Source organism: Oncorhynchus clarkii, chromosome 16 (genome assembly GCF_045791955.1).
Source record: "Oncorhynchus clarkii lewisi isolate Uvic-CL-2024 chromosome 16, UVic_Ocla_1.0, whole genome shotgun sequence".
Classification (NCBI taxonomy): domain Eukaryota; kingdom Metazoa; phylum Chordata; class Actinopteri; order Salmoniformes; family Salmonidae; genus Oncorhynchus; species Oncorhynchus clarkii.
Window position 1 is genome coordinate 24,272,089 of NC_092162.1, and position 14,058 is coordinate 24,286,146.

The following is a 14,058-nucleotide window of genomic DNA, read 5'->3' on the forward strand; positions in this document are numbered from 1 at the left end:
AAACAAATGCTGCAGAAGGTCATAGAGCAGGACGGGAAGAACTGGGACCAGCTACTACCCCACCAAATGTTCTTGATCCGAGAAGTACCCCAGTTCTCCACAAGTTTTTCCCCTTTTGAACTTGAACCCAGCCCAGTAGCAAACGCTCAGGGAGCTTGTCGATCGGAACACGGCGTTGTTCTCTGAGAAGCTAGGCCGCACGACCCTCATTGAACACAACGTCCGCATCTGGCACGGGAAATGGTACGAAAGTGGCCATATCTGATTCCTGAGGCCCGAAGGAAGGCTGTGAAGCAGGAAGTGGAGGCTATGCTGAGGATGGGGGTTGTTGAAGAGTCCCACAGCACATGGTGCAGGCCTATCATGTTGGGGCCCAAACCGGACGGTAACCTGCGCCTCTGTAATGATTACTGGGGTGTGAATGACATCAGCTTGTTCGACGCCTACCCAATGCCGAGGATGGACGAGCTCATTGACCGATTGGGAAAGGCCTGCTACATCAGTACCCTCGACCTGACAAAAGGATATTGGCAGGTACCGTTGGCAGCCTCCTTCCGGGAGAAGACTGTTTTTCACACCGGACGGATTAACCATAGAGTACTAGCAATACAAACTGATTGTCATAGCTAGTTGAAGTTATAACTAGCCATGCAAAATGGCATTCTGAGAAAACATCACTAACGTTACACACAGTTCATACACGCTGATCGCCATTTCATCCCCATCACTGTCCTCAGAAGACTCAATGTCTTCTTCAATGAACATGTTTTTACCTAATTCAGGGATTTCCTCATCGTCTGATTCATTTTTCAGAGTCAGAGAGAGTCAACATGGCATGATCGTCCTCCAGAAAGTAGTTCATCACAACTTTTTCCCACTGAAATTTGTCGATAGCGCCTGATAAATTCAGGGCAGCAATGTTATTGAGAGCAGTAGGAACATATTGCTTTATTGCTTTATATTGCATATAAAGTTTGTTATTATGGCACATGAAAATAGTAAAAATAAAGAAAAACCCTTGAATGAATAGGTGTGTCCAAACTTTTGACAAGTACTGTATGTACAGTATAAGTGTGTAAATAAGTGTATCTATGTATGTGTATCTACTAAAACTGTTTCAAGTTTTGAGGGAGCGTGCAATTGGTATGCTGACTGGAGGAATATCCACCAGAGCTGCTGCCAGATAATTGTATGTTAATTTCTCTACCATAAGCTGCCTCCAAAGTCGTTTTATCAAATCAGAGAAGCTCATTTGCGTAAGCTACGGAAAACAAACACAATTGGATTTTATCGATGGCAATTTGAATTCACAGAGATACTGTGACAAGATCCTGAGTCCCATTGTTGTGCCCTTCATCCGCCGCCATCACCTAATTTTCAGCATGATATTGGATGGCCCCATGTTGCAAGGATCTGTACACAATTCCTGGAAGCTGAAAATGTCCCAGTTCTTCCATGGCCTGCACACTCACCAGACATGTCCCCCATTGAGTGTGTTTGGGATGCTATTGATCAACGTCTACGACAGCGTGTTTCAGTTCCTGCCAATATCCAGCAACTTCACACAGCCATTGAAGAGGAGTGGGACAACATTCCACAGGCCACAATTAACAGCCTGATCAACTCTATGCAAAGGGGATGTGTTGCGCTGCATGAGGCAAATGGAGGTCACACCAGATACTGACTGGTTTTCTGATCCACGCCCCTACCTTTTTTTTAAGGTACAGTATCTGTGACCAACAGATGCATATCTGTATTCCCAGTCATGTGAAATCCATAGCTTACACTCTTTGAGAAAAAGGTGCTATCTAGGAGAACTCTTTGTAACTCAGTAAAATCTTTTAAATTGTTGCATGTTGCGTTTATATTTCTGTTCAGTGTATATTACCAGGGCCTGTATTCATAAAGCGTCTCAGTGTGAGTATAGGCAATCAATGTGGGAAAGCAGTTTGTTTTTTAAAAAGTTTGGTAACAACAATTCCTATGAATACCCTCCCCATAATGCATAGTAAAAAGCATTTCTAAACCCTTATCTGCTTTCCATAATGCGTTATAATGCATAACATAGGCTCTAAACGGCTTATTAACGGCTTATTGATGTCTATAACTACATTATGTACATTATGCATGCTGCATACAGTTGTAAGAGTTACTATGTATTCAGCAATGTGGACTTGTAATTTCACCCTATACAGGTTTACACGATGCATGCCTATGTAACTACCAGTTATTATAGGGATACTTATTGTAGTACAACCTGACATGACTGCAATGTTGTTTTGTGTGTAACCAACAATGGGAGAAAAAAAAAAAAAATGTAACCTACTGTGCAACCTCAGTTTTCCATCATTCATTGAAAGGTCAGGAAGGAAAGGAAATGGGAGGAGAAAACAATTATGGCTAGAAGCATTTTGCACACTGAGATGTTTCATTTATATGAAATAAAAAGTTAAATTTTTTTGGCTGCTCATTGGGATATAAACAACAGGTCAAAGTGTGTACATTGAGTGCCAACCACTCCCTCTTCACAGGTACTCTGAGAGAGTTCGATCATTATTCCCCCTGTGAAGGTAGAGGGGCAATGTCAGAGGAGCGTCAGGGGTATTTAAACCTCTCACCATAACAAGAGAGCATACTCTGCTTGTCCTAGAAGGACTAGGAGGATGACAAGGAGAATGCACACCCTTTTGCCTTTACCTCTCTGCAGCCTGAGCCATAGCTCCCTGTATTTGTCTCTGCTGCTGCTGCTCATAGCTACTACCCCAGTTCTCTGCAATGGCATGAATGGGACCAACTCTTACCGGCTACTGATTGGCTTCCAGGCTCCCTGGAACGTGTCCTATCCCTTCAGTGCCCGCCGGTTAGGCTCCGCAATACAGATTGCTGTGGAAAAGGTCAATAGCAACCCATCATTTCTGGGGAACTACAGCCTGGATTTTGTTTATGTGGACTCGGAGTGCGACGCCAAGGTTTCCATAAGAGCCTTCATTCAGCAGGTGTGGAAAGAAAACGTGTCGGCGGTCTTTGGTCCGGCTTGTCCCGAGGAGGCGGAGGTACAATTCAAATCAATTCAGTGCAGTTTAATAAATGTTATTTCATTTCAATGTACATTTGTTTTAAATAATTTGAGTATTTTATGAATTTGAATGCATATTTGGAGCTTACGTAATGCAAATTGGTAACACTTTGCTATTTCAGATTAATTTACAATTTACTATTATATAATATTACTATGTAGCGGACCATGGATATAATAAGTGAATACTTTTACATGCAGATATACGATAAGATAGATCATTATGCTGGCCAAATAAAACAAAAAAAATACTGTTTAAAGGGACATTTAAATCAAAGTTTGTTTAAAATGTTCTGACCTCAATTATGGTTTTATATTGAAATAAGTCCACAGCCTAGGTCATTGTGTGTGTTGTGTATATCCAGCTACCCTAAATGACTGAAAGGATAAGCACCACATCTCTTAGATCGTATTAGGTGCTTTCTTCCCGCAATCATTTAAGGTTGACTCATTTCAACGAATCGACACAATCGATGGTGTGAGACGTGGTTTAATCTTGAAATGTAGGCTATTTTTGAGGGGGAGGGGGAGGAATTGTGGAATTAATTTAAGATAATGATTACCACTATAGTAAATGTATTTTCACACCAAGCCTGATGCGTTTTCTCCCCACCTTTCAGAAATATTCATACATCAACAAACTAACCGTTGCTGCTGTGCTCATTCTCCTGCCTTTTAGAAGGCAGTGTCAATGTAATATGTTGTTCAACGTGGCTAGAGACGACGCTGTAATGATAGATTATTTATCTATGTTACTGAGTATATTACAAAATGGAAATCATGACAGGAGCATTTGCTTTAGTTGCGTCCCATTTAGGATGAGACGAAATGCAAAACTGACACCTGTCGTCATTCCTTGCACATAAACTGTTCAACTGTTGTTTTTACAACAACTTATTGGCAGCCAGATACCTGTACGTTATCGTACAAAAATACGCAGTATATTACCATACAGTATTTTACAGTATCCAATACTGTTACTGTTATTAATTTACGGTACAACTAATAATACCTTAAGTCTTTTTACTACCAAATACTCCTACTGTAATCTATTGTATGGTACTAACACTGTTACTGTACTCTATTGTACATACTAATACAGTTACTGTAATATATTATATGGTACAAACAGTTACTGTTATCTCTTGTATGGTACTAACACAGTTACTGTCATCTATTGTACATTACCACTGCTGTGACTGTAGTCTATTTACAGTAACATATCAATTACTTTGAGGAAAAGATGCCTTGAGTCAATCACAGAAGACAAGAGTCCCAATCCTCTGTACAAAGAACAAGAAGGGCTCCAGAGTGCGTTCATTTCGTCCGGTCAAACAGTAGCATTAATATCCTGATTCCTGCATGAAAGTGTCTGCCCTGCCCTGAGCCTGTTTCTCACTGAGCCCTACGAGAGGGAGAGAAGGAGAGGGAGAGAAGAATGCACAACATTTCAAAATGCAATCGCGGGAAAGACACATTTTTAGCCAATGTGATATTTGTACACAAAAATATGTATGCAAATTAATCTCTACTGAACAAAATAAATATTTTGAGAGTAAAATGTAGCACATAGCCTCATTATCAACCCAAATTCATGACAATCACTGATTTAGGTAGCACATCAAAATATCTTGATCATGCTTGGACATGTTGGATGAAACTTATTTCTTGAAGCATACCATCTCAGTAGCACTGTGAATAACGATTAGTTGTTTTTTTTAAACTGAAAATGTAAAGTGCACCCAGGGGAAAAGTTAGCCTGAACACGAGTCTGGACACTGACCCCTAAAAATAAAAGTGAATGATATCAATCAATATACAGAAAGAGAGAGAAACAAGAGTGTGTATGAGGGAGAGGTGTGTGTGTGTGTGTGAGAAAGGGTATATTACTAGAAACATTTCAAGTTTACCAGCAAACTACCGGAAATTTGGTGTCTTTCAAGGATTTTATGTAATCTATAACAAGACAACTAGTGGCCCTTTGGGTACTTTAGATTATCACAGGTGTCTGTAATCATCTTTAGCCCTCTGTGTGGTCTTATCACAGGTAAAATACACGGAGTAAACCAAACATTAGGAACACTATATTAGGAACACCAAACATTAGGAACACAACTCAGTATTGAGTTGCAAGGCAGACCCCCATTTTGCTCTCAGAACAGCCTCAATTTGCCGGCGCATAGACTCCACATGGATGCTGGCCCATGTTGACTCCAATGCTTCCCACAGTTGTGTCAAGTTGACTGTCCTTTGGGTGGTGGACCAATCTTGATACACACGGGAAATTGATGAGTGTGAATAACCCAGCAGCATTGCAGTTCTTGACTCAAACCATTATCCCTAGTACATACAGTGGGGCAAAAAAGTATTTAGTCAGCCACCAATTGTGCAAGTTCCAATTGTGCAAGATGAGAGAGGCCTGTAATTTTCATCATAGGTACACTTCAACTATGACAGACAAAATGAGAAAAAAAATCCAGAAAATCACATTGTAGGATTTTTTATTAATTTATTTGCAAATTACGGTGGAAAATAAGTATTTATGTAGGTCTACATAGCCTTGGTCTCCGGACCTAACAGAGAGTACAGTCGTCCCCGTGGCGGAGTGGTGCCTTGGAGAAGGTCAATCCCGCAGTCATAGGGTCAGTGCGGTGGAAGCGAAGTGGCCCGGGCCTTACTGAACACCTCCCGGAGGTCCTGGTGTTCCGCTTTAATAGCAGAGAGGTCCGGAGCAACTTCCGAGCCCCCAGAAAGACGTCCCGGGGCAGGCTGCGTCCCGGGCTCCATCCCATGATGGCACCAGCAGTCCAGTCTATGATGGGATTGTGTCGCTGGAGCCAAGACAATCTCCATGCCATGGGAACCTGAGGAGACTTAATAAGCGGCAATTGGACCGTCTGTGTTTCTCTGACACACAAAGGTTGATGGGATGGTATTGTGGGTGACCCGGCCTATAGAGCGCCCGTCCAGTGCTCTAACGTCCATGGGAATGGAGAGGAGCCGAGTGGGGATGCCCAGCTCGGACACCAGGATAGCGTCCATAAAGCTCTCATTGACCCCAGAGTCGATGAGTGCCCAGAGAGATTTTGATTGGTTCCCCCACAGCAAAATTACATGAAAAGGGGTGTGAATAAGGGGAGAGGAAAAGTTCTCCATATGGCCCACCAGAGTACTCGCTCCTACCGGTGAGCCTGGTCTTTTAGTGGACAGGTGGAGACGAAATGACTAGTAGTCCTGCAATACAGGCAACTGTGAAGCCTGTATAACCGTTCGGCTGGAGACAGCCAAGCTCTGCCTAGTTGCATTGCCTCGGGAAGAGGTGATTCGGCAGACTTCATAGACTCTCGGGGGAGCTTGGGTAGCCTCGGGTTCTCTCAGCAACAGAGCCGTCTGGGACTTCCGGCATGCCTTGGAGGCGAGGTGGAAACCTTGGGCGGGAAATCTCCTCTCCTTCCTTCGTTCCTGTAGTCGCCCATCAATCCGAATGGTAAAGTCGATGAGCGAGTCGAGATCCGTTGGTAGTTCCTGGGCTGCGTCCTTTACTTCCTCCAAAACTCTGTGCAGGAACATGTGAAATAGCGCTTCCGGGTTCTAAGCACTCTCAGCTGCCGACGTGCGGCAATCCACGGCATAGTCTGCCACACTGAGCGAGTTTTGCCGAAGCTAGAGTAACTTCCGGGCAGCCTCTCTTCCGGACAATGGAGCATCAAAACTTTATTTGTCACCGCCACAAACTCCTCCAGACTGAGGCATACTGTTGTTCCCATACTGCCGTGGCCAGGCGAGAGCCCTCCCCGACATTAGTGTGATGAGGTACGCTATCTTAGAGCGGTTCGAGGGGAAGGAGGAGGGCAACCGCTCGATGATGAGGGAACACAGAGAGAAACGCCCAACAGGTGCCCGACTCTCCATCGAAGCGCTCCGGGGAGGTAAGCGGGGTGGCCGGGGAGGCGGTAATGCTGCCTAACAGACAACCACGGAATTGCTGTTCAATGCTTGGTCATGGAGTATGGTCAAGGTCTGGAACCCTTCCATAATACCACGAAGCAACTCCTCGTGCCTTCCAATGGTGGCTCCTTAGGAGGAGATGGCGTTGCGGAGCTTGGGTCAGTCATGGCAAGTTCGTACTATCACGTTTTAGGGAAGTCCAAGATACAGACAGTATCAAAGTAACAAACGTTTGTTACTAGAACAGGGGGCAGGCAAAACGACAGGTCAAGGGCAGGCAGAGGTCGGTAATCCAGTGTGATGTGACAAGGTACAGAATGGCAGGCAGGCTCAGGGTCAGGGCAGGCAGAATGGTTAAAACCGGGAAAACTAGAAAACAGGAACTAGAAACAGACAAGTGCAAGGGGAAAACGCTGGTAGGCTTGACGAACAAAATGAAATGGCAACAGAAAAACAGAGAACACAGGAATAAATACTCTGGGGGATAATGGGGAAGATGGGCGACTCAAGTAAAAGTGAGTCACAGTAAAATACTACTTGAGTAAAAGTCTAAAAGTATTTGTTTTTAAATATACTTAAGTATCAAAAGTAAACGCAAAAGTACAAATAATTCCATATTCCTTACGTATATTAAGCAAACCAGATGGCACCATCCAACACATAGATATAATTTACAAACAAAGCGTGTGTATTTAGTGAGTCCGTCAGATCAGAGGCAGTAGGGATGACCAGGGATGTTCTTTTGATAAGCGCGTGAATTGGACCCTTTTCCTGTCCTGCTAAGCATTAAAAATGTAACAAGTACTTTTGTTTGTCAGGGAAAATGTATGGAGTAAAAAGTAATTTATTTTCATTAGGTATGTAGTGAAGGAAAAGTTGCCATAATAACAAAGCAATTTTAATAAAAAACAAAAAACATGATACCTTATTTACATAAGTATTCAGACCCTTTGCTATGAGACTCGAAATTGAGCTCAGGTACAACCTCTTTCCATTGATCATTCTTGAGATGTTTTTACAACTTCATTGGAGTCCACCTGTGGTAAAATGAATTGATTGGACATGATTTGGAAAGGCACACACCTGTCTATATAAGGTCCCACAGTTGACAGTGCATATCAGAGCAAAAACCAAGCCATGAGGTTGAAGGTACAAGACAGGATTGTGTCGTAGGCACAGATCTGGGGAAGGGTACCAAAAATGTTCCGCAGCATTGAAGGTCCCCAAGAACACATTGTCCTCCAGGATCGAGGCAAAGATAAACGGATCAATGTACAGAGAGTTCCTTGATGAAAACCTGCTCCAAAGCGCTCAGGACCTCAGACGGGGGCGAAGGTTCACCTTCCAACAGTACAACGACCCTAAGCACAGCCAAGACCATTCAGGAGTGGCTTTGGGACAAGTCTCTGAATGTCTTTGAGTGGCCCAGCCAGAGCCCGGACTTGAACCCGATCGAACATCTATGGAGAAACCTGAAAATAGCTATGATGCGATGCTCCCCATCCAACCTGATAGAGCTTGAGAGGATCTGCAGAGAAGAATGGGAGAAACTGCCCAAATACCGGTGTGCCAAGCTTGTAGCGTCATACCCAAGAAAGGCCATAGCTTTTTGAGTTCTTCTAAGCTCGGTGAAGGGCTTCCATTTATTGTGCAGTGCTACTGTGCATACCTGCTGCTCAGACCACTGCACCATCGCAGTTCACTCTGCTGTGCACACGTGATCTTCATGAGCTCCTCCACTCTTTGGTCCGCACCTTTGGGGCGCCTCTTGTGAAAAGATATTGACCATCTCCATCCTCTTCCATGGTGTCAGACGTCTCTTCATCTGGCAAATCTTCAGGCTGCCAGTTATTGCAGCCATACTGTAGCTGTCCTTTTAGGCACAATTTGAAGGTTTGGGCTAGATTTCTTTAGTGTTAGTGCGCTTTTTTCTTTGGAGACGGGCAACCATATTAGTTCTGTTTTTGTTCTCTACTAATTTTTTTTGTTGCATAAACAAAACCAATTCCCCCTCTTCTGTTTTGTCCTGAAAGCTGTCAGGGTGCTTTTGTATAATTGCCTTGGTAACTACTGCACACTGGTCGCGTGTAGGGTTCAAGCAAACCTTTTGGATTCCATTTACAATAACTCTAATCATGTGTAGTCTATCTTGCTTCTCTGGTCTTTACCCATTGTTATCCTGTCCCATGGGACATTGAAACTGTCCACCAACCAGACAGCAGCATTGGGGAATAGATTGTGCCTAAGGCTGTCTGAGACAGCAGGGGATTACACACGGGGAGTTGGCTGCTGGCTTTCTTGAGCACCATTATCTAGAAAATAAGGGAAGTAGTAACAGGTCATAAAATATGAGGGAGCACAAACAGCAACTTCACAGGCTGTTTGTACCCCTCTGGTCTGGGCACAGAGTTCCAAAGTATTAAGTCCCAGACTATCAGGTTCAGAGTTCAGCCTATTCACACATATAGTAGTGCACACAATATTTGTGTACAACGGCAGTATTTGCTACTCTGACTTATTTATTTTACTTCTATCGCAAGCCTTTCCCTTGAAGGCATGGATCATTTAACTACAGTGAATTGGTGAGCTAATGTTTTTGATGTCCTCCTCTTAACCAAACACAGACCTTGTGGCTCTTCCACACAAACTTTAGTTAGTTAATTTAATAAAGTCTGCAGTGGCTCCTCCAGTTTTGGCAGCACTCTCTGTATGGCCTTTTCAACAGTCTCCATTTCACCATGATATTTGTGCGTCTAACTTTCTCACTCATCATTATTCACTCATCATTCAGGACTATCTGTAATCATGGTAGCATCCACATTAATATAGAAATGTTTAGAAATAAATTCTATTCTTATTTACAATAAAAGTGACTCCAAAATGACACAATACATTATTTGCTATTCATTTCTATTGGGCACAAAATTATCTAAAACACATCCAAAACAAACAGCAAATGTGTGCAACAAGTTTGTAGAGTCACAAGCTGGATGTAATCATTGGGTGCTAGGAATATGGGACCAAATACTACACTTTTGACTACTTTAATACACATTTTGTACCAATACTTTTGGTCCCCTAAAATGGGGAGACCATGTACAAAAAGTGCTGTAATTAAAAAAAATACAAATATTGATATTGTTATTCTGTTTCAGTAGATTCTCTTTTGATAAGTCATTCATGATTTGTCTGATATCATTGTCTGAAGTGTTCGGTTTAGTCACTTTTTATAGTGCATGCCATACCATCATTATTTATTGGAACTCCTATATTATTGTTTGAATGGTGGTGGCCGATAACAGCATTTTTAACTTGTATTCTAAGATTGAAATGATTATTCAAATATTCCTCATTGTCAAAGGAAACAAATGTGTCTTTTATCTCTACACCTGCACCCTCACAACTGTGCTTAGGCATGGTCTCAGTGTGATGCGGATTACTGCTACCTGTGGGCCTACCTCTATCCCCATAGTCAGGGTGCTCCACCAATTATTTATGTTTTCTGCACAAATGTGATGTGAAAGATGACTTCGGACAACTGTTTAATAGACATTGTATTTTTTGTCAGATCCCTGATATGCCATTTCAGTGCTGGCAAAGCATTGAAAAAGTTGGGAGATATGAAAGTACACCCATCAAGTTGACATGTCAGATTCACATCCTCCATTTTTTCTCTATTTTGTGTTGTTATTGCTAGCTTGTGGTATTAAAACTTAAGTTTTAAGTTCCTCGGTGTACACATCACAGACAAACTGAATTGGTCCTACCACACAGACAGCATCGTGAAGAAGGCACAGCAGCGCCTCTTCAACCTCAGGAGGCTGAAGAAATTCGGCTTGTCACCAAAAGCACTCACAAACTTCTACAGATGCACAATCGAGAGCATCCTGTCGGGCTGTATCACCGCCTGGTACGGCAACTGCTCCGCCCACAACCGTAAGGCTCTCCAGAGGGTAGTGAGGTCTGCACAACGCATCACCGGGGGCAAACTACCTGCCCTCCAGGACACCTACACCACCCGATGTCACAGGAAGGCCATAAAGATCATCAAGGACAACAACCACCCGAGCCACTGCCTGTTCACCCCGCTATCATCCAGAAGGCGAGGTCAGTACAGGTGCATCAAAGCTGGGACCGAGATACTGAAAAACAGCTTCTATCTCAAGGCCATCAGACTGTTAAACAGCCACCACTAACATTGAGTGGCTGCTGCCAACACACTGACTCAACTCCAGCCACTTTAATAATGGGAATTGATGGGAAATGATGTAAAATATATCACTAGCCACTTTAAACAATGCTACCTAATATAATGTTTACATACCCTACATTATTCATCTCATATGTATATGTATATACTGTACTCTATATCATCTACTGCATCTTTATGTAATACATGTATCACTAGCCACTTTAACTATGCCACTTTGTTTACATACTCATCTCATATGTATATACTGCACTCAATACCATCTACTGTATCTTGCCTATGCCGCTCTGTACCATCACTCATTCATATATCTTTATGTACATATTCTTTATCCCCTTACACTTGTGTCTATAAGGTAGTAGTTTTGGAATTGTTAGCTAGATTACTTGTTGGTTATTACTGCATTGTCGGAACTAGAAGAACAAGCATTTCGCTACACTCGCATCTGCTAACCATGTGTATGTGACAAATACAATTTGATTTGATTTGATTTGACACACATGGGTTTTAAAGAGGCAACGTTTTTAAAAGTGCAGAGGCTCTCAGACACCCCACAGACAAATATTTGTGTTTCTTCACATGCTTTATAAATGCCGGGGTAGAGTCTGTGGGGAAACCACACTGTTTGCACATCTGCAAAATTGTGGCGAGGCAAGGAGGCTGAAGACGTGCGTATTTTCCAGACGTTGAAATCAGGCACATTTTTGGTTCTGAATGAAAGTTCGAAAGTAGACGTCTATGTTTGGGCCAAATCAAGGCTGGTCCAGACTGGACAAAATCTGAACCAAACATAGACAACTATGATTTGTTCAGATTTGGTCCGGATCAAACCAAAATAACACATATAGAATCATGTAGTAACCAAAAAAGTGTTAAACAAATCAAAATATATTTTATATTTGAGATTCTTCAATGTAGCCACCCTTTGCCCTGACTCTTGGCATTCTCTCAACCAGCTTCATGCTTCATGAGGTAGTCACCTGGAATGCATTTCAATTAACAGGTGTTAAAATTTAATTTGTGGAATTTCATTCCTTTTTAATGTGTTTGAGCCAATCAGTTGAAGTACAGTTGAGCCAATCTTCTTGAACTACACTGTTGGTTAAGGGCTTGTAAGTAAGCATTTCACGGTAAGGTGTATACACTTGTTGTATTCAGTGCATGTGACAAATAAAGTTGGATTTGATTTGATTCAAGAAACCAACAAAAAAAACGCAGACTTAGTCCGGCTTCGACACTTGGTATCACATGAAGGTAAAATGTTCTCCCTTCCAAAAACAGGGGTGTATAGTTTGGGATCACATGGGTTGCGTGGTGATGGTTTGTTACTATGCCAATAAACAACATTATCCATTCGAACCTTTGCCACCTAGGAAATTTGTGTGACTGGACCTTATCAAATATTACTTGAGTACCCCTCGCCTTTATGTACGGTGTTTATTTATGTGAATTTCACACTATTTTGTGGAAACAGCGAAATACAGTGCCTTGCGAAAGTATTCGGCCCCCTTGAACTTTGCGACCTTATGCCACATTTCAGGCTTCAAACATAAAGATATAAAAATGTATTTTTTTGTGAAGAATCAACAACAAGTGGGACACAATCATGAAGTGGAACGACATTTATTGGATATTTCAAACTTTTTTAACAAATCAAAAACTGAAAAATTGGGCGTGCAAAATTATATAGGGTGATAATTGAACATCATGCCTCACGGTACAGAAATAGGAGATAGCCAAGTCCCCCCTTTATGTCACCCTATCCAACAGCATGCCACTCACGGGTAGGTTTACACACGAAGAGGGGAATACAGTGAAATATGGAAAGGTTTATGGAAACAAGGTGTACCTCAAATATTTCAAGAAGTAGTGGAAGAGGTGGTTTAGCTTAACAGCACCTACATGTATGCAAAAATGCCCTCTGTGTCAGCCCTGACACCCTCCATCCATCAGCAGCTGAAGCCACTGCAGGTGCCCGTGGCAATGCCTGCCGACTGGCATCATGGTCTCTCTCTCTCTCATATACTGCAGGAGGCAGAGAAGATAAATAAGGTGGCATATCTTCCAGAACGGTGCTGTGAATGACGACAGACAACAAAAGATCTCAGTGACCCAAGTCAGCTGGCCGCCACTCACACACAACGCTGCACTCAAATGGTTCTAGATCCCCAGGGTGAGACAAATATAGGCCAGTCAGCACCGGATGTCTGTGGACATTGAAATGAAGGCTGGCTGGGCCCGGGTCAAATCTTAACCAAACATAGACGTCTATGTTTGGACAAATCAAGCCCTGTACTGACCAGACCAAATCTGAAACAATTATACACGTCTTTGTTTGGCCCAAATAGGCTGGTCCGGACCGGACGTCTGTGGATGTTGAAATCAAGACCGGACCAAGTCTGAACCAAATATAGGCATTTATGATTGAATCAGATTTGTTCCGGTCCGGAGTGGCCTTGATGTGGCTAAAACAAAGACATCTATGATTGGTTCAGATTTGATCAGGTCCGGACCGTCCGGAATCTGTTTTTTGGACCTAACTTGCTTGCCACTTTTTCCATGTGGTTTCTTCCTTCACAGAGCAGAACAAAAATCAACCCAAAAATATCGCCGGTCTGGACAGGACAAAAAAAATACAAAAATAATCTGTCGGACTGCCAGATGGTGAAGCGTGATTCATCACTCCAGAGAACAAGTTTCCACTGCTTCAGAGTCCAATGGCAGCGAGCTTTACACCACTCCAGCCTACGCTTGGCATTGTTCATTGTAATCCTAGGCTTGTGTGCGGCTGCTTGGCCATGGAACTCTTTTCATAAACAGTTAT

General features: G+C 42.7%; 1 protein-coding gene across 1 annotated transcript in view; it reads left to right on the plus strand.

Moving 5' to 3' along the window:
* The first annotated feature begins 240 nt into the window (after nt 1-240).
* Nucleotides 241-14,058, plus strand: part of LOC139367289 (guanylate cyclase 2g) — a 63,823-nt gene continuing 50,005 nt past the window's right edge. The window contains exons 1-3 of the mRNA XM_071105513.1: nt 241-534; nt 1,314-1,581; nt 2,755-3,053. Coding sequence (XP_070961614.1) covers nt 241-534; nt 1,314-1,581; nt 2,755-3,053 — 861 coding nt within the window. The remainder of the gene's footprint in view (nt 535-1,313; nt 1,582-2,754; nt 3,054-14,058) is intronic.